Genomic DNA, 26,379 nt, shown 5'->3' on the forward strand with positions numbered 1-26,379 from the left:
ACTATATCAGCATATATATATATATATATCTAAATTTACATGATTATTAATTTATGATATTATTGGGACCATATTTTACATGGAGATTTCAAAAAATTATTATCTTATTATCTTATCGAATTTTGTTATTTTTTACACTGTCCCGACTTAGGACTAGCAAAATTTATTAATTTATAGTATTTATTAATTTATAGAGTATTAATTTATAGAGGTTTTACTGTATATATCTTTTAGTACTAGAAAAGAAAAATGATTTCATGAAAAATTCAGTTGGATATAAACTATTTCGTTAAGGACATTAATCAATAGATAATCACCAACTCATCATCCTTACATTATCCATTACTCTGAACGAGATTATAATTCACGTATAGAATTAACATAAAAGAAAAAATTGCAAAAGAACACCAATATAAGCACTCCAAGTTGCATGGGAACACCCAAAACAAACCTCTTGTGGCAATATCCACTACTTGTTTAAGTAAAAACAAAAAGAAAAAAAAGTTATATACAAAACAGTACCGATGGGAGAGTTTAATTATTTCCACTAAAATGATACATTTATATATCTCATTTGTGTGAGAGACACATATAAAAACTCTCTTGCTTCTCATCTGATATTGTGGTGGGCGATCATAACCATTGTTCGCTGATTTAGAACATGCAAAACTGGAAAAATAATAATAAGAAAATGCTTAGGGACATAGACAAAGAATGTTGGAAATTAATTAAGCATAAAGTATTAACAAAAGTTTTATAATTGATTCGTCTCACCAGTCTCTTCTTCTTCTTTTTCTTCTCAATATATGAAAGAATCCCCTTCTGGTTAGCGATCGTTTCATCCAAAGCCTAAGCCGGAAAACATAACGTAATCGTTACTACACATTCGAGTAATTAGGTTGAGGTTATATGTCTTACCTTTTTGGTTTCAGATAACTCATGCTCAAGCACTTGAACTCGGTTAACTGCGGCCTGAAGTTTATCCTCTTTTTCTAAAATATCATCGACTGATTTTGAGTCAAGGGACTTGTACTTTTCTTCAAGCTCGGCCATTCGTTTCACCATAATTAGGTACTCGGAGTTTGAGACTGGTGGTGCTGGAGTTTGATCTTCGTTCGGTTTAGACATTTGTGATTGCTCGTGGTAGACAGAGTTTCCGAATAATGCAGCGTCTGTGAGCTTCTTTGGAACGTCTTTAGATAGCCGGAGCATTGCAACAATTCCCATCACAAAAGCTATAACCCCTCCCACAAGAAAGCTATCATCTTTGTTTTGTGGCCCCTTGCCTACGTAACAGTGTATGAGGAGTAAACGGATTGGATTTTTAGAGCAAGAAATAAATCTTCAGACTTGAGCATTAATGTGAGTAGATATATATATTAAAATATACCTCTTTTTAGGGTCCTTAAATGAGGTTTTGGAGGCAAAGACACTGCCATGAACTTGTCAATGTGTTTCTCAGACACATTCTCTTCGATGGTTTTCATCTTGTTTCTCTCTAGAGGCTACGAATTTGATGTATAGAAGAGTCTTAGATCAAAGAAAAGAGTCTTATAATTTTATGAGAATTATAAGTAGAAAGAAAAGAACGCTAAGGCTTTTAGTATTGTTGACAAAGTTCTTAGCTTACTTCAAAGACCATTGATATTGTTGTCCCTTCTACTACAAGCTTATCTTCCTCTGAAATAGTCGAGAACCTTGCTTCGGGGGTCTTATTCATCTACTTCCCATAAGAACAACCTAGTGTTTAGTAAGAAACTCAAAACAAGTTTAATATAGAAAATAAAATGTTAATTAACCTCAAAGGTTAACCTTTAGAAGCTCAGGATCATTCCACGGGCCTTTATCAGATCGCATACAGCCTCCTTTACCTTCACAAGTGCAACGGCCGCCAAAGAAATGTGGCAACTCGCTAACACATCAAAGGAGATTACAACAAGGACTTTTGAGCAATAAGTATTGTAGGTCATGCTACCTAATACAGAAGAAAAAAATCGATATATAATTAAATGAGTTAAAGACTAGTAATCTTACCTAGCGTCAATGGCTTCAAGTAATTTGCTCTGGTATTTGTTCCCAAGAACATGAATCTTTGATGTCGTCTTTGGATCAAGAAAGGATTTAACTGGCCCCCACAAGAGCCGGAATCCAGGACCCGCATTGATAATAAACATTCTGTGAAGAGTCTACCAAGAAAAACTTATTTAGAACTTTTGTTAACACTTCAAAATGGATGTTCATTTGTGAATAGCTACCTCAGGATAATTGTCGTTATCGATCTTGAGAAGGCGTTGAAGAAGTTCTCTCGCGGATTTGTTGAAGTTCTTAAGTCCCTAATATTTAGAAAAAAATGCAACATGCTTTTAAATATTTAAACCACTTTTCACATTTACGCTTTTTTCGAAAGAAGAAACAAAGGTACAAAAAAATGTAACTAACCACGCCTTGCACATCAAAAATGGTCGTGCTTTGATCAATGTGCTTATTGGCTGCGGCTGAGCAAGAAGGGAACTTGATCTTGAACATCTTCTCAAACTCTTTCACATGGTATCTCTCGTACCGGTCCATCGTAGTCACTTGCAATAGCTTGATTGCGTCGATTTGGCCTAATCTCTCAATGTAAACTGGCCTGCCTTCTTTGTCCACTCCATGATAGCCTTGAGGATAATGCTTGAGTACTTCATCGATCTCTTCAAACTCAAAATCCTTCATTTTTAGAGAAAAACAAACCAAACAGAAAAATTGTCAATTGAATATAGTATTTATAATATTTACTCGGTATGGGATATTCCAAGATTTTGGGGAAAAAAAAAAGATTTGCCTCAATGATCGTATCGGCTCCGAAATCCTTCCTCCATTGAAGCATGTCACTCCACATTTGCTTTGCTTTCTCAATGTCAAATTTTCTCGCCCTTAAGTATCTATATATGTAGATCAAACAAACATCAAATGATCCGTAAAATAATTGTGCCAATAATCACCAAAAAAAAAAAAAAAATAACATCTAATTACAAAATTTATTGGCAATGAAAGACAGAAGGGTAGACTGAGTAATAAAAAAAATCCTAATTAAAATGTGATATTAAACTTAACCTAATTAAAATGTCATTTTTTTTTTTTGACAACCAAAATGTCATTTTGGTTGGTGTATTTGGGTGATCTTGCATTTGGCTAACAATCTTAGATTCATTATTCAAAATGTCGAACAATATTAATGTGTTAGTTTTTGTCGTTAAACTATTGACTTGAAAACCATATATTAGTTGACTTCATGCGTCAACTATATTATTCATAACGCATCGCATTATTTGGCCTAATTGGAATAACCAAGGAAAAAATGAATAACCTGAGCATCATATGAAGATCGTCATGTTTGGAGGGTAAAAGGTCGTCGTAGGCAAGAACTTCACGGAACGCGTCAAGACACTGGCGATCCTCAGCGTTGATGTTGTCAACGGACACAATTCTGCTGCTGCTCCTCCGAGTCTTCTTCTTGAACGAGTTCTTGAATCTGTTTGATGCACTTATCGCCTTCTTTTTAAGCGAGCCCATCTTCACTATCTTCCTCCCATCCTCTGAAATCTCCAAATCTAAACCGCACATGATTATTTTCCATTAACATTTAGACAGGACAAAAAAAAAGTATTATTGACAAGGCAAATGCATTGTTTGACTTCTAACCTTCTTTGGTGTCAGCCATGGTTTTGATGAAACACCTACAAGACGATTAAGATTGTTCCAAATAAGTATTGGCCAGATTATTCATACAATTGTGTAATGAAACACCCAATCGCACAATGAAGTTCATCATATTGATCCCGGAGAAGGGTAGATGGTGACAGATCAAGAAAAAGAGAATCTAAAATAAGAATTAATTAAGATTTAGAAAAACAGATTTTTTTGCTTGTTTTTACCTTATTGGGGATGTGTGCTTGAGGGGGGAAGGTGGGAAATGGTAATGGTGAGGATCATCTGAAACTAATCAAGAAATGTAGAAAATTACTTGTTATGTTCTTTCTAACAAGCTATTGATAAGGTCCAAAAGATTATTTCGTTTTTACAATTGGGTTATTTCTTAATGTTTGGAAATGGACATGTGTGCGATATAATATTAAATATTATGAAAATCGAAGCATATCTGTACATTAAATGCTATAATTAATAAAATGTATGACGCCAATTTGGACTAAGTGCAACCCACCACTTACACTTATACATAATTAAACTTACTTTACAACCAAATTAAATGCTATATTAAGACGATTAATATGATGAACTTCATTGTGCGATTGCAACATATCTGAGATCCAAGATCTGACTAGATCCATCTAAAAATTAGGGTATTCGGAACGAGCTGCTCCAATGACCATCAATCAACAGGTTTGATTGGTAACCTTTAACCGTCTCGTTTGCAAACGAGCCGCCTTGAATATTGGAAGAAGCGATTGTAGTAGATGGTTGAAGAGAGTAGTTGGAAGGGGGAGAACGGGCGGTTGGCTGCCCCCAAAACAAGGCGATTCGATTGCAAACAGAGGCGGTTGTAATTTTTGAAAAATTATATAAATGTTTAAAAATAATATTCATATTTATTATTTTCTAAAGGAATTTATGAAATAAAAATATTTTTTTTGAAATGTTTTGATATTTTAATTTATTTTTATGTTATTTTCTATAATAACTTGTTTACTATTCAACCGCTTGTTACCAATCAAAACTATTATTTAACCGCTCATTTTAATTTAACCGCTTTTTTAACCACCTTCTTTTTAACCGCATTCTCTACAATCGCTGAAAATTTTTTAACTGCCTTGTTTAAATGTTGTTACCAATCGGAGTCGTCTTTCCTAGAAGATGGTTGAATATCAAAGTTGGGAAAAGCGGTTGAGGATGATGGTTAAAACCTATTTTTGGTGGTTAAAAACACTAATCCTAACCACTAACAAAAACCAATGTTTGGCATTACAAAGAGGTTGCACAGTTCTTTTTTTTTTTTTAGGCAAAAGGTTGCACAGTTTTTATTTTTTTTATTCACTGTTCAGATTATAATCTTGATTTAATATGTGTTGCTATTCTTCTCAATGTTTTTTAATGAAAAAGTTAGTAAGCCAAAAATAAAGAAAATTTAGTAAATCAAGATTATGATTTGAATAGTAACATGCTGTTTTTTTTAATGGAGATTACTAATATCATATAATGAAGTTTTTAAAAATATACATTGATAATTTCGTTAATATCAAATTTGATCATATAGTTAATATCATTTAAATATATTAATATTTTAAATTATGAATTAGACAATAATAATTTATCTTTTCATTTAATTTTTTTCATTTTTAATTAAATTAATTTCAAATTTTTATACTTTATTATAACTTATACTATTCAACCGTTGTAATGTTATCAATCAAGCTAAATACTCAACCGCTTTCTTTTACTCGACATCTTTTCCATCCGTTAACTTAAACTGCTTTCTTTTTAACCACCTTCTTTACAACCATTATAAAAGTTTTAACCGCCTCTTTTAAACGTGGTTACCAATCAGGGCCAATATCTCAACTAATTAAGAATCTCAGACATTTGAGAAGAAACCATATAAAATATTTTAGTCCCTAATATAGAAAATGTGCAAACCCAAAAGCTCTTAATTGTTTTTTAAAAAGAGTGTTAACTCAAAGTATATAAGATAAATATTTAGGTTGTTTAAGATCAGGTTTAGAAATTACTTTTAACCGATTTTATTTTTCCTCAAAATTTTACTATGTATGGTTCATTTTTATTGGATTTCTTTTTTTTTTTGTTTTGTTTGTCATATATTATATCATCATTACAAATTATTTGACCTAATCCTATTTTGATGACATTCAAACTACCTGCTACATATGCGATTATGATGAAAAACTCTCACAAACAATGATTTCACTATGCATAACTCTCATCTATAACAGACAGTTCTGTATGCACGACATTCAGCTCACCTACAACACATACGATTATGTATGTACGACGACGTCCCATAATGAATATGCTCTCCCCCACACACAACAGACCACAAAAAACAATTCTGCATGCGACACTTTGAACTGTCCAATAAACTTTGCATCATTAATTTGCAAAAAGTTGTGTTTACTAGGATCAAACTCCATATTTAGTGTAGAAATATTAATAAACGATTGGTCAACTTTTGGTTCTTAATTTTATTTTAAATAAATATATATATATACATATTAACTTATAACAAATAATAATTATGAAATATCTCAGTATATACATATACAAATATTTAATTGTTTAACCCTTCAATATACACACCTTACTCAAGCCTCTGGGTTTTTATAGTTAAACGATACAGAGACACGTCCTACTTGGAGCGTTTTAAGAATCGGCGTTTCCCTCTATTCTCTCCCGCTTATCCTCTCTCTCTCTTCTTCTGTCCTTTTCAACCAAAACCCCAAAAACAAAAAAAGGGTAAAGCTTTACCAACTTTATCCTGATTTCGTCTTTTCTTCTTCGATTTCGATAAATCTCTTCTGGGTATTTGCTCAATCCCTCAAAGATTCTTCCTTTCGCCTTTAAATCGGTCAGTACTCCATACCCTTTTTTATTTTTTTGCTTACGTTGTTGAAAATTTCGATTCCTGAATTGTTTGGTATGAATCTGATTCTCTCAGTCTCTGCTGTCTTATTCCCAAAGACGGCTTTGTAATCTCTTTCGCAATTCATCGTCATCTATTGCAAAGGTTTCGATTTTGACCATGGAAACAACGGCTCTCAGTGGCAACGACACCACCGTTATGGCTGCTACTACAGAGCCTCAAAGGACTTACCAAGTTGTGGTTGGTGCGACTAAAGAAATGGGTATTGGTAAAGATGGGAAATTGCCATGGAATTTACCTACGGATCTCAAGTTCTTCAAGGACATTACTCTTACCACATCTGATTCCTCTAAGAAGAATGCTGTTGTGATGGGTAGAAAGACTTGGGAGTCTATTCCTATTAAGCATAGGCCGCTTGCGGGTCGTCTTAACGTTGTTCTGACTCGCTCTGGTGGGTTTGATATAGCCAATACTGAGAATGTTGTCACTTGCAGTAGTGTAAATTCTGCGCTTGATTTGTTAGCTTTACCTCCGTATTGTTTGTCTATTGAGAGGGTGTTTGTTATAGGAGGTGGTGACATATTGAGGTAATTGTGTTGATGTCTCTGTCTCATTCCCCTTTTTGCTGGATTCTCTCAGTCCTAGTTGTTTGCAACTAACTGGTTGTATTTGTGTAGGGAAGCATTGAACATGCCTAGTTGTGATGCTATCCATTTAACTGAGATTGATACTAGTATTGACTGTGATACGTTTATACCTGGGATTGATGCTTCTGTTTATCAGCCTTGGTATTCGTCGTTTCCAGTTACTGAAAATGGTCTGAGGTTTTGCTTCACGAGTTTTGTCCGTGTGAAAAGTTCTGCTGATGAATCCTCTGATGAAAGAAATGGCTCACAGTCTCTTCAGTTTGATGGGAAGAAGTTTTCATTTCTTCCTAAGATTGTTTTTGATCAGCATGAAGAGTTCTTGTATTTGAATATGGTTGAAGATATCATCTCTAATGGCAATGTAAAGAATGATAGGACCGGGACTGGTACATTATCAAAATTTGGTTGCCAGGTGATGTGAAAAACCTTTCTTTGTGTTTAAACTTTCTGGTTGGTTAGTAAGGTTACATGATCTCACATTTTCTTGGAACACAGATGAAATTCAATTTACGCAGAAGTTTTCCACTTCTGACAACAAAGGTATGCTCACTTTGTCTTCTGTTGTATTTGGTGGTATTAATTTGGTGGCAGTTGCATATCTACACTATCTTATACTCAAAGTCACGCTCTCTTTGCATCTTTTGTGTAGAGAGTTTTCTGGAGAGGTGTTGTTGAGGAACTTTTATGGTTTATAAGCGGTTCAACCAATGCAAAGGTAAAAAAAAAAGAAATTATATCTCCATGATTAAGTCTGTCTGTCTCTGCTGTGCTCTAAAACTATGCAAATGAATTAGGTAGTTCTCTGATAGGCTTTATACATGGGCAGGTCCTTCAGGAGAAAGGTATCCATATATGGGATGGGAATGCGTCAAGAGAGTATCTTGATGGGTAAGGGTTTTAACCGTCATTATCCTTGCGGTAAATGAAAATCTGATGTTGATGGCCTTCTCGCTTATTTATCTACCGTAATTTCAGTATCGGTCTGAAAGAGAGAGAGGAAGGCGACCTTGGACCTGTATACGGATTTCAGTGGAGACACTTTGGTGCTAAGTCAGTAACATTTTTATGCATATTTTGGCTTTTCTTCTGTTCAGTTGGATTTGTTTTGGTGAAACATCTTTCTCTTGTTTTACAGGTACACAGATATGCATGCTGATTATACCGGTCAAGGATTTGATCAACTCTCAGATGTAATTGACAAAATCAAGAACAATCCTGATGATCGTCGTATCATAATGTCAGCTTGGAATCCTTCTGATCTCAAGATGATGGCACTCCCTCCATGCCATATGTTTGCACAGGTAATTCTACCTTATTGTGTGATACCTTTGTTTCGTTACAATGAGTTTGATTTTTTTTATTACTCTTTTCTTTGCAGTTCTATGTGGCAGATGGGGAACTCTCCTGTCAAATGTATCAGCGTTCAGCAGACATGGGCCTTGGTGTGCCGTTTAACATTGCGTCCTACTCTCTTCTTACTTGCATGCTCGCTCACGTGTGCAATCTTGTTCCTGGTGATTTTATCCATGTTATAGGGGATGCTCATGTGTACAGAACTCATGTGAGGCCTCTGCAAGAGCAACTTCAGAATCCACCAAAACCTTTTCCAGTAAGTAGCTAGCAACGATCATTACATAGGAATGTATTTTTCATCTATCCTTACTGTGTTTTTATATTCTGCCATGGCCTTTATTACTGCAGGTTTTGAAGATAAACCCAGAGAAGAAACAAATTGATTCTTTTGTCGCTGCTGACTTTGACCTCGTAGGATATGATCCTCACAAGAAGATAGAGATGAAAATGGCGGTTTAGTTCTTATCTCTTACTGTGGGATACAACCAAAAGAGGAGACTACTAATTTACAGAAAGCTTCTCTGTTTTTTCTGTACTCTGGGTCTGTGGATGTAAAATTTAAGATTGTATCAGCTGAATGACCCTCAATGTCTCGACTCAAATACCTTTATGTCTCGACTCAAATACCTTTTGTGGGTGATATAACTTAACACTAAAATGTGTTGGAATCCTTTAGTTCCACAGGGTTCTAAGGTGATTTAGGAGTTTATACTTCAGAACCATACTATTTTTTCTTGATTTGAGTTTCCTATTCGAACTATCGAATGAGACTTGGTTGGATATGGAATTTATGAGACTTGGTTTTAAGTGTTTTTTGTGTCCTTTTCAAGGATAAGGAATCTACCAGGTGATGATACGGTGATAATACTACTACAATCTATAAGGCTTATGGTTGGATTGAGTATGTCCTAGATAGTAGACACATATATCCTTTGATTAAACATGTGACTGTTTCCGTATTAATTACTTGGCATTCACTATACGAACTAAATGAATTTCTCTATATGCATGTGTTATATGTACTATCATAGTACAGTGCAACGTAGGTAACGACTAACGAACCAATAGACAGTTTTATATGCAAAATTATCTCTTAGGTCATTAGGTGTTTTTTCATTAATACAGCTTCCCTTCTTCCACTTTAGCACCGCTCCTCTGCTGTTCAGTTTCTTCAATGGTGGTGTGTTCTCTCTCTCTCTCTCTCTCTCTCTGTTTTCGTATGAAATGATGAATCTAAAAATGGGTTTCTCTGGCTGATTCTAGGCACCAAAGAAGGATAAAGTTCCACCACCATCCTCTAAACCAACCAAATCAGGTGGCGGCAAGCAGAAAAAGAAGGTCCTTTACACCATCACAACACTTCTTGGACTTTGTTTCTAGCCAAAGTCTCGTGGGTTTTTTTTTGTTTTACGTTTGTCATTAGTTCCTTGGAATTCAACAGAAATGGAGCAAGGGAAACCAAAAGGAAAAGATTAACATTAACAACATCCATTGTTATTTTCGATCAAGCAACTTACGACAAGCTTATCTCTGAAGCTCCCAAGTTCAAACTGATCACTCTCCTTGTATTCTTTCTGACCGTCTTCGGGTAAGGTTTCAATTTTTTTCTTTTGTTAGTTTAGCTCATACGATGTTAGCTTGATGGGTTTTTGCTTTTGTATTGGTTCTATACTTCTATTAATTGTTTTACTGTTTGTGACCCGATGAGTATGTCTGTGTGTTTGTGTTATGCAGATCAATGGATAGTGTTGATGTGCGTATCGGTCCAATTAGAGTGTTTTAGTTCGGTATTTAGAGGGTCGAAGTTCTCTTATATATATGAAAAAGTTGGGCTACAATTGGTAGAGACGAGCTACAAAATGACGAAAAGGAAACAATTGACGAACTGCGAGCTCGTCAAGTCGATACTACGAGAACCTGTTCTCTTGTACGAATTTCCTCCCCGTTTTTCGTGTCCCCTCGCCATACGACGTACATTCACTATTTATAGATTATTGTGTCGGTTTGTCATTCGAAAAGACCAAAATACCCTGCTCGGCCTATTAATTATTTTGGGTCTTTTCTGGGTTGGTCCTATTGTTGGGATGAAATCCACCCCTAACAGTATTCCCCCCATCTTTAGTTCCTAGTTATGCGGAGAACTCTGTATCCTCTAGTGATTCCCCGGCGGCCGAGCAAGCATCGAACCTTTGTTTTTGACGACGAGCTGGATCCGAGGTCGGCAAACGATGGCACTTGAAGGGTACGCGGACAAATATTGGGAAACTGGAGAGTCGCGCATGAGGTTTCCCGCTTCCCGAAAAACGCGGTCACATCGTCACGCGTGAGCTTTCCCGCTTCCCGGAAAACGCGGTCACATCGTCACGCGTTTATCTTGATGCGCGTGACATCCAAAAGTTGTAACGTCCCTTCGATCCTCGAGTTGTAATGATGACTTCTTCGGGAATCTTCCTTTCAACCCTATAAATACTCGTCCCTTCTTCATCTTGGCTTCATTTCTCTCCACCGATTGTTTCCTCAGCTCGTCGTCCCAGGTAATCTCTTCCCCCGTCTTCTAGCTCGTTTATATATTTGTTTTTCTTGAGACTATGGCCCCCCGGTCCACTTCGTCTGATTCTTTGGCGGCGAGCCACCTCGTCAGAACACTTCGCCTCATTCCAGCGGTTCAACTAGATCGGACCGTCGTGTGGCGAGGTCTCCGACGAGTAGTGAAATTTCTTCGGGATCGTCGTCTAGTTCTGACGACACCAATTTGGCTGAACTCCAGTGTCGCGTCTTCTCCGATGTGGCGGTTCCGAGTTCGTCAGCCCTTCCATTCCAGATCCCTTCTCTTATCAACGAGGACTTCGACGACATGATCGTTCCGGCTGATCGCATCATCAGGCACAGATCTCCCCCGTCGGTAGCCGACCCTTCAGGAACCAGGGAGCATGCCCTTTCTTTCTTTCCCTGGTCTTCCTCTAAACGTGAATCGGCTCTCGTGTCGGTTCAGATCGGCGAATTCCCGGCCGATCCCGTCATTATTATCCCCGAGCGCGATCAGCGTTCTTGGGATGTTCCCGAAAGGTTCGTTTGTCTCTCGGAGAAATTTTTCTCCCAATGTGGGGCTACTTTTCCCCTTCCCTGTTTTTTGATGTCGTATTTTGCTAAACGCAAAATGGCAATTTCTCAGTTTGTCCGGCTACGTTCCGGAACGCGGTTGGTATCTCGATTTTGGCGATGAGAGCAGGGATTCGACTTTTGGTTGATCACTTCGAAGCACTTACCCGTCTTACAGCGTCTTACAGAAATAAGAAACTCGGAGTTTACGATGTCAGTTCGCGACCCCCTCTACTCGTCGAAGGGGCAAAAGGGAAGACCCACAATTGGGAAGGGTCTTATTTTTTCTTAAAAGTGGTTCCGGGGGTCATCGAGGATCCTGCGATCCCTTTACTTTCTGGGTGGAACCTTTCACCTGGTAGTTCATCTTTCTTTGTAACTTGTTCACGTCCTTCATATATTGTTCGTTACTTACCCGTTTGCTTCTTTGCAGTTGTCATACTGCGGTGCCTTCTTCCTTATCCTCCTGCGTTTCGAGCTGATATCGACGTGATACGAGCAGTGGGTCCGTATACTTGGCCAGGCTCTGGACAGAGGAAAGGAGTTCATCCAAGAAAACAAAAGGGTTCTCGATCGACAGGTAATAGTCAAACTTTTCTTTGGTTTATATAAGGCATTTGTTGACGACCTGTTAGGAGGGCGAGTTTTTTTTTTTTTTAAAACTCGAACTCTCTGTGCAGCTAGGACGATGGGGAGGCTTCATTTGGATGTTCCCAATGTGTCGGCTCGCTACTGTCAAGCTACTGGTCAACTTGCGCTCTCTCCACCTTCTCGCCCTGAGGTCCAATCCGAAACTTGCCCTTCCGGGGTCGACTCGTCTCGAAGATCCCCTCCGGCTTCTAGCAATTCTCGTTCGGCTGAGATTCTCGCTGGAAAAAGGCCGGCATCGCGACCGTCTCCTCTCCCACCAAACCTCTTGGTTCTCCCCGCTGGAGCTGACTCCCAAGGGAAACGGCCTACGGGTGACTCTAGCAGTCAAAAGGAGCATTCCTCGAATCCTTCGCAGAAGAGGGCAGATCGATCTCAGAATCGATCAGACCCGTCAAAGCGACAGAAGACCGTGGAAAATCGGTGGGATTTCTCTCATACTTCGGCAACCCGAGCTTTTCCGAACGACTCGGAAGCATGTATAGAGCTGTTTCGCAAGATCCATTTTGGTCTGGTCGTCTTATGCCAATCGAGAGGATGAAGGAGGGCGATAAGATCATCGATCTGGCGAATACCGCCTTCGGGGTTCGTAGTTCGTCAATTGTTTTTTGTTTTTTTATATTTAAGTTCCCATTTCTGATTTGTGGTCGTTGCAGCTCATAGTTCGCATCAACCGCCTCGCTTCTGGCTATGAGAGGCGTGTGTACGACCTGGAGTCCGCTGCTTCTACGCCTTCAGGTCCCTCAGTCGAGCAAGTCAAGAAGCTTGAAGCTCAGCTCGAAGAAGCAGTTCGCTCAAACCAGACGCTGAGCGGGAAGATTTCCGAGTAGGAGCGTCAGCGAGATGTGGCGAACTCTGCAAAGGCTGCCCTATTGTCGAAGCTCAACACGGCAGAAGCGTCTTGTGCCCAACTTCGAATCGCTCTGGACTCCGAGATGACGAGGCTTAGGGCTCGTCGTCGTGGGTTCAGTCGGTATCAAAAGATGGCTGCTTATCGTAGGGTTGCCGACCGTGCCCAGAAGATTTTGGATCGTCACAAGGCTCCAACGGAGGCTGTTGAAGCATCTCGCCCAAAGTTGCTCGATTACAACCATGCCTTGGGGAATTTGCACATGCTCGAGGCTTTGGTTGTCGTTGGCCAGATCTCTCTTCTGGCTGATGGAGTACAGGAGAGGTTTGATGCTGTGGTGGCTGGGCTAAAGGAGGAAATCCTCAAGATTGACATCCTGTATCTCAATCCCGTGGATTTCGACATTTCCTCCGTTTTTTCCGAGCCTTTCCCTGATCCCCTCTAATGGGTTCCTTCCCCAGGTGTCGCTGATGAGTCAGGTTCGGAGTCTGAAGGAAGCGCAGGTAATAGGTCGGAGCGTGCGTCCAGTGAGGAAGCCGAGGAAGAAGATACCGTTCCTGCTACACTAGGTCGCACGGCGGTTGATCATACTCCTCTCGCGCCAAACGATTCAACTGCCGCTCCATCAATCAAACCCAACGTCCCAGAGGTCGGTGTTAATTCGCCTGTGGATGGTCTTGTCGCCCCTTGACGAGCGATTTTTTTTTTAACTTATCCCCGTGATGTAGCGGATGCTGGGCCGTTATGGCATTGTACTTTGTTGTTGGAATTTATTTACGTCTTGTCTTCCCTTGTATTTGCTTAACTCGTATCGTCAAATTTCTTCACGCTATTTCTTCTCTTCTTTAAACGTACGAGCTTCTTCTTGGGATCGACCGAGGTCGTTGCGTCACTTGCAACAACAAGTTTGGTGTCTTTGGAATAGAGCTGGTGAATATCCCACTATAGGTCGTAATACATCGTAAGTTCGACATGCGACACCCGATTGGTTGGCGTTTCCTAAGTCACGAGTGGTGACTCGGCTATTTCTCGTTCGAGTGTGTTGTACAGGTTATACGAGTAACTAACTCGGTTTTATTATATAGGTGCGACATGCGATGGTCGGCTTACCCATGAATTTGCGAGTAGCGACTCAGCATAAGTTATTTGTATATATATATATATTATTATTATATATATATATATATATATATATATCTATTTTTTTTTTTTTTGCCTATGAAACGCGCTGATCATTTGATGGGTGTGTGTCTCGAGGCTTGATTTATTTCTCCCCTCGGGAACACGCATTTTGAAATCTGTAAATTGTCCATCCTTCTTTCATTTTCCTCTGTATGTTTCATGAAAACCAAGTTGCGATGCCTGTAACAACGAGGTTGGCGTGGTTGAGGAGGGCGCGGGAACGGCTCGCTGTACGACCTGATGATGTGATTCGTTCGGAGCTGGAGTACTATCATTCTCGGATTCAACGGCTGCGGGATTATATTGAGGCAACGCGTCGACAGTTCGAGCTTTTGATTGACGACGGATTGTTCTTTCCTAAATGGAGATGCGACCGACTACTCGAGGAGCGCTCTCGCTGCAAGGCGTTACTGGCCGAAGCGGGGGTTCTCGATCTTGAAAAGGAAGACCTTGGACCTATTGGTAGCAGGCCATACGAAGATCATGTGGAGCTCAACGTGTGCCGAACTCGGGTCGACGTGTTGCAGCGGAACATTAATCAGCTTGAGAGTACAGATCACTACTTCTGCGAGAGTAGAAGTGTTGAGGGACAGGCTGAAAGAATTGAAGGATTCGTGCCGTTTCTGGCAGACGACCATCGGTGGCCTGGAATTTGACGAACCCTCGAACGCCGACCTGGGGATTGAGTATCGCGGCCTTGTGCGAAGTGCTTGATAGTATCTTGTGCCGTATTGGGGTCGGCTCCCCCTTTTGAACCTTTGTCGGGTGTGAGGTCGGCTCCCCCCCTTTTTTTTGAACCAGCTCGATTTTTATGCTTTTGTTGTTATTCTGGTGCAATGCACGATCGCTGATAAGCATAAGAAAAATATATTTATTGGCAGCTGTGTCTCGTAAACGAGACTGCCTACGTACCCCCTGATAAGGAGGGATCAAGCCACTCGTAGTTCACATTACATGGATAATTAAAACTGTAGAAAACGGGCTGTGTAGTCGAATGTCGCCCTTCTTTGTTTTTTTTTAGTAATAGTATTGCTTTAGCTGCATGGCGTTCCAAGAGCGAGGTACTGGCTCGCCGCTCATTGTCAGGAGCTCGTAAACACCAGGGTGGACGACTTTCGACACCTGATATGGACCTTCCCAATTGGCTCCCATTTTTCCATCATTGGGCTCGGCAGTGTTCTCGAAGACTTTTCGTATGAAAGGATCTCCCTCGTCAAAGTGCCGATTGTGGACATTCTTGTTGTAGTACTTGGCCGCGGTGAGTTGGTAGTTTTGTATTCGTAGAAGCGCCTTGTCACGTTCTTCTTCCAGCTCGTCTAGCCTATCCAGGATCATCTAGCTGTTGAGTGTTGCGTCTTGGACGAGCATTGTTCGGCGAAGGCTTGAACTGCTTCCATCCCATAGGCCAAAGAAAACAGGGTCTGGTTCGTGGCTTGTCGTGGGGTCGTCCGGTAGGACCAGATCACTCCGTCGAGCTCGTCGGCCCATGTGCCCTTCTTGGCGTTCATTCTTTTTTTAGGTCGTCGAGTATTGTTTTATTCGTCGCTTCTGCTTGCCTGTTCCCCTGGGGGTATCGCGGTGTTGATTTCCTTAGCTTAATTCTCCACTTAGCACAGAAGTCTTCAAACTGGAGGGAGATGATCTGCGAGCCGTTATCGGTAACTATCTCGTATGGCAACCCATGTCGGCAGATGATGAATTTTCGAACGAACATTTGCACGTCCTTGGCCTTGATTATAGCGTAGGACTCGGCTTCGACCCACTTTGTGAAATAATTGGTGAGAACAAGGATGTAGTGCTTTTGTCTCGATGCGGGTAGCGAACCGATTATATCCATTGCCCAACGCATGAAGGGGTACGGGGCTATGCCGACTCGTAGTAGATCCGTTGGCTGGTGGATGATTGGAGCATGACGTTGGCACTTCTCACACTTGGCGACGAACTGCTCGCAGTCGGATATCATTGTTGGCCAGTAGTGACCGTGGTTCTTGATTCGTAATGATAAGGCTCGTCCTCCGGAGTGGTTCCCGCCAGCGCTGTAACACCCGCGTCCCGCGATCCGAAAGGAGGGGCAGTTTGTTTTAAGGAAATCGATAGCTATATGAGCTTAAGTAGCTAAGCTACTAGCTCAAATAGCTGGAATACGAGCTGAATGAGCTGAACAAGCTCGATGAACAAGTAGTTCAGCTGCGGACAGCTATCGGCCAGCTATGGACAGCTATCGGCCAGCTATGGACAGCTGTAGGCCAGCTGTGGACAGCTATGGACCAGCTGCGGACAGCTAGGCCAGCTAGTATCAGCTCGTCCAGCTAGCGTCCAGCTAGCGTCAGCTCGACTAAGCGCGGCCAGCTGGACGGTGGTGGACAGTCTCCGGGCCAGCTGGGGAGCTCGTGGACGGTAATGGGACGGCATGACCGAACGGGCATGGCCGGACAGGCACGGACGGACAGGCATGTCCGAACGTGCACGAATGAAGGGCCTTGATGGACAGGTGCCTTTTGGAGCCTAGACTTCGGCCAGGGCACTATAAATAGAGGGCAAGGCCTTCATTCCAACACACCATCATCCTTCCATCGTCCATCTAAGCCTAAGAAGAAAAGGGGGTGCGGCTCGGCGAGTTTGCTCGTCCGAACTGATGCGCATGCTACCTCTCTATCGATTGTACGATGAGATGAGCGGCGGTTCGGCAAGCGGGCCGATCCGATCGTAGGATAGGCGGCGGTTTGTCCGGGAAGACGAACCGATCGCAGGATGATCGACGGTTCGATCAGAGAGTCGGACCGATCGAAAGGTTATCGACGATCCACGTCAATGGACGGATCGATCGAGAGTTGACCGGTGATTCAATCGCTAGTCGGATCGGGTGATCAAAGGATCGACGATACGAGCCGTAGGTTGGATTGATCGGTCGGGTGGTCAAGTGGTCGACAAGTCAATCGGAAGTATCAGCCCAGGTCTGTGGTTGATCAGCAATTCGATTATGGGGTCGGATAGTTGATCGGACCTGGCTCTGATACCAAGACCGACGAGTTAATCGGGGTATTAATGGTATGACCGATGGGTCATTTAAACGGTACGTCCGATACCGAGCTTTGGGTACGCGAGTGGTTCGGGAAGCCGATAGAGCAACCGTTCACCGTGCACCGAAGGGACTATATGTCCCCATCCCTAATATGTGCAAGCCAGTGGGGTTGGTTGGTTGTATGGCTAAGCACAAAGGGATGGGTCAAGGTTAAAGTTATATTCCGCTGCGTAAAGGGGTCTATGAAGCAAGGCCATGAGCCAAAGCTTAGTGACCGAATCAAAGGATATTCGGCCGGGAATGGGGCCGAATGGAAGCCGTGATCGCGGACGCTGGGACGTCCGGGTCGGGGTCTTTCAAGTTGGTATCAGAGCATGCGCGATCCTGTGAGGACGTATGCCGTTATGCTATGTGTTCGGACGAAATGGAAATCTCTGATAAGATCGAAGACATGCTTGGGAACGGGAATGTGTTCGCCAAGATGCACTCGTGAATCGAGCGATTGTTCAAAACGTCGAACACATAGCATGTCGACCAGATGGTCAGAAACTACGACCCTGTTCGGGAAGGACCAGGGTCGGGAACTACGACCGCGTCCGGGAAGGACCAGGGTCGGGAACTACGACCGCGTCCGGGAAGGACCAGGGTCGGGAACTACGACCGCGTCCGGGAAGGACCAGGGTCGGGAACTACGACCGCATCCGGGAAGGACCAGGGTCGGGAATTACGACCACGTCCAGGAAGGACCAAGGTCGGGAAATTGTCCTAGTTGGGATGGAACTAGGACAGGAACAGACTTGATCTATTCGGAGATTGTCCAAGATCAATGGGAAAAGATTGCGTCGAGAAAGACGTAGATCTAGGAAAATGACCAAGTCCTAAAAAGAGCATGATCGAGAATAGATCAAGTCTCAAGTGGACGAAGGTCGAGAATCTCTACACCCACCAAATTCGAGGACGAATTCATTTTAAGGGGGGTAGACTTGTAACATCCGCGTCCCGCGATCCGAAAGGAGGGGTAGTTTGTTTTAAGGAAATCGATAGCTATATGAGCTTAAGTAGCTAAGCTACTAGCTCAAATAGCTGGAATACGAGCTGAATGAGCTGAACAAGCTCGATGAACAAGTAGTTCAGCTGCGGACAACTATCGGCCAGCTATGGACAGCTATCGGCCAGCTATGGACAGCTATAGGCTAGCTGTGGACAGCTATGTACCAGCTGCGGACAGCTAGGCCAGCTAGTATCAGCTCGTCCAGCTAGCGTCCAGCTAGCGTCAGCTCGACTAAGCTCGGCCAGCTGGACGATGGTGGACAGTCTCCGGGCCAGCTGGGGAGCTCGTGGACGGTAATGGGACGGCATGACCGAACGGGCATGGCCGGACAGGCACGGACGGACAGGCATGTCCGAACGTGCACGAATGAAGGGCCTTGATGGACAGGTGCCTTTTGGAGCCTAGACTTTGGCCAGGGCACTATAAATAGAGGGCAAGGCCTTCATTCCAACACACCATCATCCTTCCATCGTCCATCTAAGCCTAAGAAGAAAAGGGGGTGCGGCTCGGCGAGTTTGCTCGTCCGAACTGATGTGCATGCTACCTCTCTATCGAAGGTACGATGAGATGAGCGGCGGTTCGGCAAGCGGGCCGATCCGATCGTAGGATAGGCAGCGGTTTGTCCGGGAAGACGAACCGATCGCAGGATGATCGACGGTTCGATCAGAGAGTCGGACCGATCGAAAGGTTATCGACGATCCACGTCAATGGACGGATCGATCGAGAGTTGACCGGTGATTCAATCGCTAGTCGGATCGGGTGATCAAAGGATCGACGATACGAGCCGTAGGTTGGATTGATCGGTCGGGTGGTCAAGTGGTCGACAAGTCAGTCGGAAGTATCGTCCCAGGTCTGTGGTTGATCAGCGATTCGATTATGGGGTCGGATAGTTGATCGGACCTGGCTCTGATACCAAGACCGACGAGTTAATCGGGGTATTAATGGTATGACCGATACCGAGCTTTGGGTACGCGAGTGGTTCGGGAAGCCGATAGAGCAACCGTTCACCGTGCACCGAAGGGACTATATGTCCCCATCCCTAATATGTGCAAGCTAGTGGGGTTGGTTGGTTGTATGGCTAAGCACAAAGGGATGGGTCAAGGTTAAAGTTATATTCCGCTGCGTAAAGGGGTCTATGAAGCAAGGCCATGAGCCAAAGCTTAGTGACCGAATCAAAGGATATTCGGCCGGGAATGGGGCCGAATGGAAGCCGTGACCGCGGACGCTGGGACGTCCGGGTCGGGGTCTTTCAAGTTGGTATCAGAGCATGCGCGATCCTGTGAGGACGTATGCCGTTATGCTATGTGTTCGGACGAAATGGAAATCTTTGATAAGATCGAAGACATGCTTGGGAACGGGAATGTGTTCGCCAAGATGCGCTCGTGAATCGAGCGATTGTTCAAAACATCGAACACATAGCATGTCGACCAGATGGTCGGAAACTACGACCGCGTCCGGGAAGGACCAGGGTCGGGTACTACGACCTCGTCCGGGAAGGACCAGGGTCGGGAACTACGACCGCCTCCGGGAAGGACCAGGGTCGGGTACTACGACCGCGTCCGGGAAGGACCAGGGTCGGGAACTACGACCGCGTCCGGGAAGGACCAGGGTCGGGAACTACGACCGCGTCCGGGAAGGACCAGGGTCGGGAACTACGACCGCGTCCGGGAAGGACCAGGGTCGGGAACTACGACCGCGTCCGGGAAGGACCAGGGTCGGGAATTACGACCACGTCCAGGAAGGACCAAGGTCGGGAAATTGTCCTAGTTGGGATGGAACTAGGACAGGAACAGACTTGATCTATTCGGAGATTGTCCAAGATCAATGGGAAAAGATTGCGTCGAGAAAGACGTAGATCTAGGAAAATGACCAAGTCCTAAAAAGAGCATGATCGAGAATAGATCAAGTCTCAAGTGGACGAAGGTCGAGAATCTCTACACCCACCAAATTCGAGGACGAATTCATTTTAAGGGGGGTAGACTTGTAACACCCGCGTCCCGCGATCCGAAAGGAGGGGCAGTTTGTTTTAAGGAAATCGATAGCTATATGAGCTTAAGTAGCTAAGCTACTAGCTCAAATAGCTGGAATACGAGCTGAATGAGCTGAACAAGCTCGATGAACAAGTAGTTCAGCTGCGGACAACTATCGGCCAGCTATGGACAGCTATCGGCCAGCTATGGACAGCTATAGGCTAGCTGTGGACAGCTATGTACCAGCTGCGGACAGCTAGGCCAGCTAGTATCAGCTCGTCCAGCTAGCGTCCAGCTAGCGTCAGCTCGACTAAGCTCGGCCAGCTGGACGATGGTGGACAGTCTCCGGGCCAGCTGGGGAGCTCGTGGACGGTAATGGGACGGCATGACCGAACGGGCATGGCCGGACAGGCACGGACGGACAGGCATGTCCGAACGTGCACGAATGAAGGGCCTTGATGGACAGGTGCCTTTTGGAGCCTAGACTTTGGCCAGGGCACTATAAATAGAGGGCAAGGCCTTCATTCCAACACACCATCATCCTTCCATCGTCCATCTAAGCCTAAGAAGAAAAGGGGGTGCGGCTCGGCGAGTTTGCTCGTCCGAACTGATGTGCATGCTACCTCTCTATCGAAGGTACGATGAGATGAGCGGCGGTTCGGCAAGCGGGCCGATCCGATCGTAGGATAGGCAGCGGTTTGTCCGGGAAGACGAACCGATCGCAGGATGATCGACGGTTCGATCAGAGAGTCGGACCGATCGAAAGGTTATAGACGATCCACGTCAATGGACGGATCGATCGAGAGTTGACCGGTGATTCAATCGCTAGTCGGATCGGGTGATCAAAGGATCGACGATACGAGCCGTAGGTTGGATTGATCGGTCGGGTGGTCAAGTGGTCGACAAGTCAGTCGGAAGTATCAGCCCAGGTCTGTGGTTGATCAGCGATTCGATTATGGGGTCGGATAGTTGATCGGACCTGGCTCTGATACCAAGACCGACGAGTTAATCGGGGTATTAATGGTATGACCGATACCGAGCTTTGGGTACGCGAGTGGTTCGGGAAGCCGATAGAGCAACCGTTCACCGTGCACCGAAGGGACTATATGTCCCCATCCCTAATATGTGCAAGCTAGTGGGGTTGGTTGGTTGTATGGCTAAGCACAAAGGGATGGGTCAAGGTTAAAGTTATATTCCGCTGCGTAAAGGGGTCTATGAAGCAAGGCCATGAGCCAAAGCTTAGTGACCGAATCAAAGGATATTCGGCCGGGAATGGGGCCGAATGGAAGCCGTGACCGCGGACGCTGGGACGTCCGGGTCGGGGTCTTTCAAGTTGGTATCAGAGCATGCGCGATCCTGTGAGGACGTATGCCGTTATGCTATGTGTTCGGACGAAATGGAAATCTTTGATAAGATCGAAGACATGCTTGGGAACGGGAATGTGTTCGCCAAGATGCGCTCGTGAATCGAGCGATTGTTCAAAACATCGAACACATAGCATGTCGACCAGATGGTCGGAAACTACGACCGCGTCCGGGAAGGACCAGGGTCGGGTACTACGACCTCGTCCGGGAAGGACCAGGGTCGGGAACTACGACCGCGTCCGGGAAGGACCAGGGTCGGGTACTACGACCGCGTCCGGGAAGGACCAGGGTCGGGAACTACGACCGCGTCCGGGAAGGACCAGGGTCGGGTACTACGACCGCGTCCGGGAAGGACCAGGGTCGGGAACTACGACCGCGTCCGGGAAGGACCAGGGTCGGGTACTACGACCACGTCCGGGAAGGACCAGGGTCGGGAACTACGACCGCGTCCGGGAAGGACCAGGGTCGGGTACTACGACCGCGTCCGGGAAGGACCAGGGTCGGGAACTACAACCGCGTCCGGGAAGGACCAGGGTCGGGAACTACGACCGCGTCCGGGAAGGACCAGGGTCAGGAACTACGACCGCGTCCGGGAAGGACCAGGGTCGGGAACTACGACCGCGTCCGGGAAGGACCAGGGTCGGGATTTACGACCGCGTCCGGGAAGGACCAGGGTCGGGAACTACGACCGCGTCCGGGAAGGACCAGGGTCGGGAATTACGACCACGTCCAAGAAGGACCAAGGTCGGGAAATTGTCCTAGTTGGGATGGAACTAGGACAGTAACAGACTTGATCTATTCGGAGATTGTCCAAGATCAAGGGGAAAAGATTGCGTCGAGAAAGACGTAGATCTAGGAAAATGACCAAGTCCTAAAAAGAGCAAGATCAAGAATAGATCAAGTCTCAAGTGGACGAAGGTCGAGAATATCTACACCCACCGAATTCGAGGACGAATTCATTTTAAGGGGGGTAGACTTGTAACACCCGCGTCCCGCGATCCGAAAGGAGGGGCAGTTTGTTTTAAGGAAATCGATAGCTATATGAGCTTAAGTAACTAAGCTACTAGCTCAAATAGCTGGAATACGAGCTGAATGAGCTGAACAAGCTCGATGAACAAGTAGTTCAGCTGCGGACAGCTATCGGCCAGCTATGGACAGCTCGGCCAGCTATGGACAGCTATAGGCCAGCTGTGGACAGCTATGGACCAGCTGCGGACAGCTAGGCCAGCTAGTATCAGCTCGTCCAGCTAGCGTCCAGCTAGCGTCAGCTCGACTAAGCTCGGCCAGCTGGACGATGGTGGACAGTCTCCGGGCCAGCTGGGGAGCTCGTGGACGGTAATGGGACGGCATGACCGAACGGGCATGGCCGGACAGGCACGGACGGACAGGCATGTCCGAACGTGCACGAATGAAGGGCCTTGATGGACAGGTGCCTTTTGGAGCCTAGACTTCGGCCAGGGCACTATAAATAGAGGGCAAGGCCTTCATTCCAACACACCATCATCCTTCCATCGTCCATCTAAGCCTAAGAAGAAAAGGGGGTGCGGCTCGGCGAGTTTGCTCGTCCGAACTGATGCGCATGCTACCTCTCTATCGAAAGTACGATGAGATGAGCGGCGGTTCGGCAAGCGGGCCGATCCGATCGTAGGATAGGCGGCGGTTTGTCCGGGAAGACGAACCGATCGCAGGATGATCGACGGTTCGATCAGAGAGTCGGACCGATCGAAAGGTTATCGACGATCCACGTCAATGGACGGATCGATCGAGAGTTGACCGGTGATTCAATCGCTAGTCGGATCGGGTGATCAAAGGATCGACGATACGAGCCGTAGGTTGGATTGATCGGTCGGGTGGTCAAGTGGTCGACAAGTCAGTCGGAAGTATCGGCCCAGGTCTGTGGTTGATCAGCGATTCGATTATGGGGTCGGATAGTTGATTGGACCTGGCTCTGATACCAAGACCGACGAGTTAATCGGGGTATTAATGGTATGACCGATGGGTCATTTAAACGGTACGTCCGATACCGAGCTTTGGGTACGCGAGTGGTTCGGGAAGCCGATAGAGCAACCGTTCACCGTGCACCGAAGGGACTATATGTCCCCATCCCTAATATGTGCAAGCCAGTGGGGTTGGTTGGTTGTATGGCTAAGCACAAAGGGATGGGTCAAGGTTAAAGTTATATTCCGCTGCGTAAAGGGGTCTATGAAGCAAGGCCATGAGCCAAAGCTTAGTGACCGAATCAAAGGATATTCGGCCGGGAATGGGGCCGAATGGAAGCCGTGACCGCGGACGCTGGGACGTCCGGGTCGGGGTCTTTCAAGCGCCCTCGTGAGTTTCCATCATTACTCGTTCCGTGTCGTCGCCATGTAAACATAACAGCAGGGCACCTGATGCGGTCCATCGTAGCAGATGATCATTCATTAGGGTGTAGTGGGCAGCCTTTGCTTTTAATCGTCGTTTCGCCCATTTATCCGTTGGTACGTCACCATCGGCGAGATATGCGCGAATCTCGACCCGCCAGCATGTTTTTTCATTATCTGAAGGAGGGTTGAACTGCTGTCGCGAAGTTGCCGTTCGCCAGGTGGTTCTGATTTTGTTGGGCTGGTGAAGGGCAAGACAGGTGTCTGCTCGAGTTCCTTCTATGCTTGGCGTGTCGATGTTTCTACCGGGATAATCCATTGAAGGTTGGTGTCTGACGTTGAAGCGAGTGCTGCTAAGGCATCGGCCGGAGCGTTGTCCCCTCTAGGGATTTTGACGAGTTCAAACTCGTCGAAACGTTTTGATAAGACCCTGACGACGTCGAGGTAGGCGGACATTGGTTTGGTTTTAGTATCGTACTCGCCACTGAATTGATTGGCGACAAGTTGAGAGTCGCAGAAGGCTCGTACCCGTTTGATTTTATAAAATCTCCCCGGTTGAGCGCTTTGTACTCGGCGACATTATTAGTTGCCTGGAACCGGAGGCGAAAGGACTGTTCTAAAATCTCCCCGGTTGGAGATGTTAATCGAATTCCTACACCGGACCCTAAGTGAGAAGATGCTCCGTCGACATGCAGAGTCCACAGTCCATCTGTCGGATCGGAGGATGTTGGCTCGACACCTTCCAAAGGTAGTTCTATTAAGAAGTCGGCCAATACTTGAGACCTGGCGACTGGGGCTGCGGAACTCGATATCGTACTCGGTGAGCTTGATTGCCCATTTTGTTAGTCATCCGGATTGGTTCGGACTGTAACGGCTGGTTATATAGGACGGCGATAGTGTGTGACTAGAAATAGGGTCAGAGCTTCCGTGCCGAGGTGATGATTGCCAGGGCAACCTTTTCGACTATAGGGTAACGGGTCTCGGCGTCGTCGAGGGACTTGCTTACATAGAAAATAGGTTGTTGCTCTCCACGGTCGTCTTTGACGAGCACCCCACTGACCGCTGATGCGGAAAGCACGATGTAAAGGAACAGAACTTCGCCGAGCTCTGGTTTTGCAAGCACCGTGGGTGTTGACAAATAATTTTAGGGTTTACCGAACCCGTCGTGGCAGGCCTCATTCCACTCGAATTTCCCTTTGGTTTTGAGGAGCTGGTAGAACGGCAAGCATTTATCCGTCGACCTGGATATAAAGCGATTTAGGGCGACGATCCGTCCGGTTAGCCGCTGAACCTTTCTGGCACTTTTTGGCGAAAGTAGCTCAATGCCTCACCGAGTTACTAGGTATCCCAAGAATTCCCCTGATTTGACTGCGAAGGTGCATTTGGTTAGGTTTAACTTCATTCCGTACTTATTCGAAGTGTTGAAGCATTGCCTGAGATGGGTGATATGATCGTTGGCACGCTGTGACTTGACGAGCATGTCGTCTATGTATACCTCCATGATTCTGCCGAGCTGCTCAGCGAACATTTTATTAACTAACTGCAGCTAAGTTGCTCCCGCATTCTTTAAACCGAAGGGCATGACCTTGTAACAATACGTTCCCCTATCGGTGATGAATGATGTCTTTTCCTGGTCGTTTTTATGCATCAGGATTTGGTTATATCCTGAGAAGGCGTCCATAAAGGTCAGAAGTTTATTTCCTACGGTTGCTTCGACAAGCTGGTCGATCCGTGGTAACGGGAAGCTGTCCTTCGGGCAGGCCTTGTTTAGGTCAGTAAAATCCACACAGACTCGCCATTTTCTGTTCTTCTTTTTGACGACTACCGGATTACCTAGCCACTCGGGGTATTTGACTTCTACAATGGATTCGGCGCCGAGGAGTTTGTCAACTTTGGTGTTTACTGCTTGCGACCTTTTGGGGCCTAGCTTGCGTCGTTTCTGTTTGACTGGCTTGTGTGTTGGATCGGCGTTGAGCTCGTGAGTTGTAACGGTCGGATCGATTCCTTTCATATCGGCTACTGTCCATGCGAATGTCGAGATGTTTGTTTTGAGAAAAAGGATCAGCTCGTTGCACATGGTCGGAGTTATTTCCGTGCCTATGTTGCGGCGACGCCCTGTTGGATCAAAGTCGGCTTTCCGTCGGTTGGCGATGAGCTGTCGTTGCCGACCTGCTGCTTTGATTGCCATAACTTCTTTGTTGTGCGCATCTTGTGTTCGATCAGGAAGCAGGTCCTCACGCT

The 26,379-nt window shown here is 45.1% G+C and overlaps 2 protein-coding genes across 3 annotated transcripts; one reads left to right on the forward strand and one right to left on the reverse strand.

Moving 5' to 3' along the window:
* Positions 1 to 392: 392 nt before the first annotated feature.
* LOC104792347 (phosphatidylinositol/phosphatidylcholine transfer protein SFH7) lies at positions 393 to 4,098 on the reverse strand. Its single transcript, XM_010518480.3, has 13 exons — positions 3,915 to 4,098; positions 3,682 to 3,716; positions 3,347 to 3,590; positions 2,822 to 2,921; positions 2,440 to 2,706; positions 2,256 to 2,333; positions 2,035 to 2,186; positions 1,813 to 1,912; positions 1,631 to 1,720; positions 1,391 to 1,505; positions 919 to 1,286; positions 775 to 849; positions 393 to 669 (listed from the first exon to the last, which is right to left on the reverse strand). Exons 2-13 carry the CDS (start codon positions 3,698 to 3,700, stop codon positions 655 to 657), a joined length of 1,623 nt encoding a protein of 540 aa, XP_010516782.1. The 5' UTR covers positions 3,701 to 3,716; positions 3,915 to 4,098; the 3' UTR covers positions 393 to 654.
* Positions 4,099 to 6,262: 2,164 nt separating this feature from the next.
* LOC104792357 (bifunctional dihydrofolate reductase-thymidylate synthase 1) lies at positions 6,263 to 9,250 on the forward strand. Of its 2 annotated transcripts, none has more exons than XM_010518497.3 (10): positions 6,263 to 6,577; positions 6,691 to 7,179; positions 7,270 to 7,651; positions 7,735 to 7,779; positions 7,889 to 7,954; positions 8,066 to 8,127; positions 8,215 to 8,289; positions 8,375 to 8,540; positions 8,618 to 8,848; positions 8,941 to 9,250. In XM_010518497.3, the coding sequence occupies exons 2-10, from the start codon at positions 6,752 to 6,754 to the stop codon at positions 9,049 to 9,051; spliced, it is 1,566 nt and encodes a 521-aa protein (XP_010516799.1). In that variant the 5' UTR covers positions 6,263 to 6,577; positions 6,691 to 6,751; the 3' UTR covers positions 9,052 to 9,250. The 2 variants fall into 2 exon arrangements, with proteins under 2 accessions (XP_010516799.1, XP_010516792.1); XM_010518490.3 differs by having other exon boundaries at positions 6,302 to 6,577; positions 6,668 to 7,179.
* The last annotated feature ends 17,129 nt before the right edge of the window (positions 9,251 to 26,379 follow it).

Source organism: Camelina sativa, chromosome 1 (genome assembly GCF_030686135.1).
Source record: "Camelina sativa cultivar CO46 ecotype springtype chromosome 1, ASM3068613v1".
NCBI lineage: Eukaryota > Viridiplantae > Streptophyta > Magnoliopsida > Brassicales > Brassicaceae > Camelina > Camelina sativa.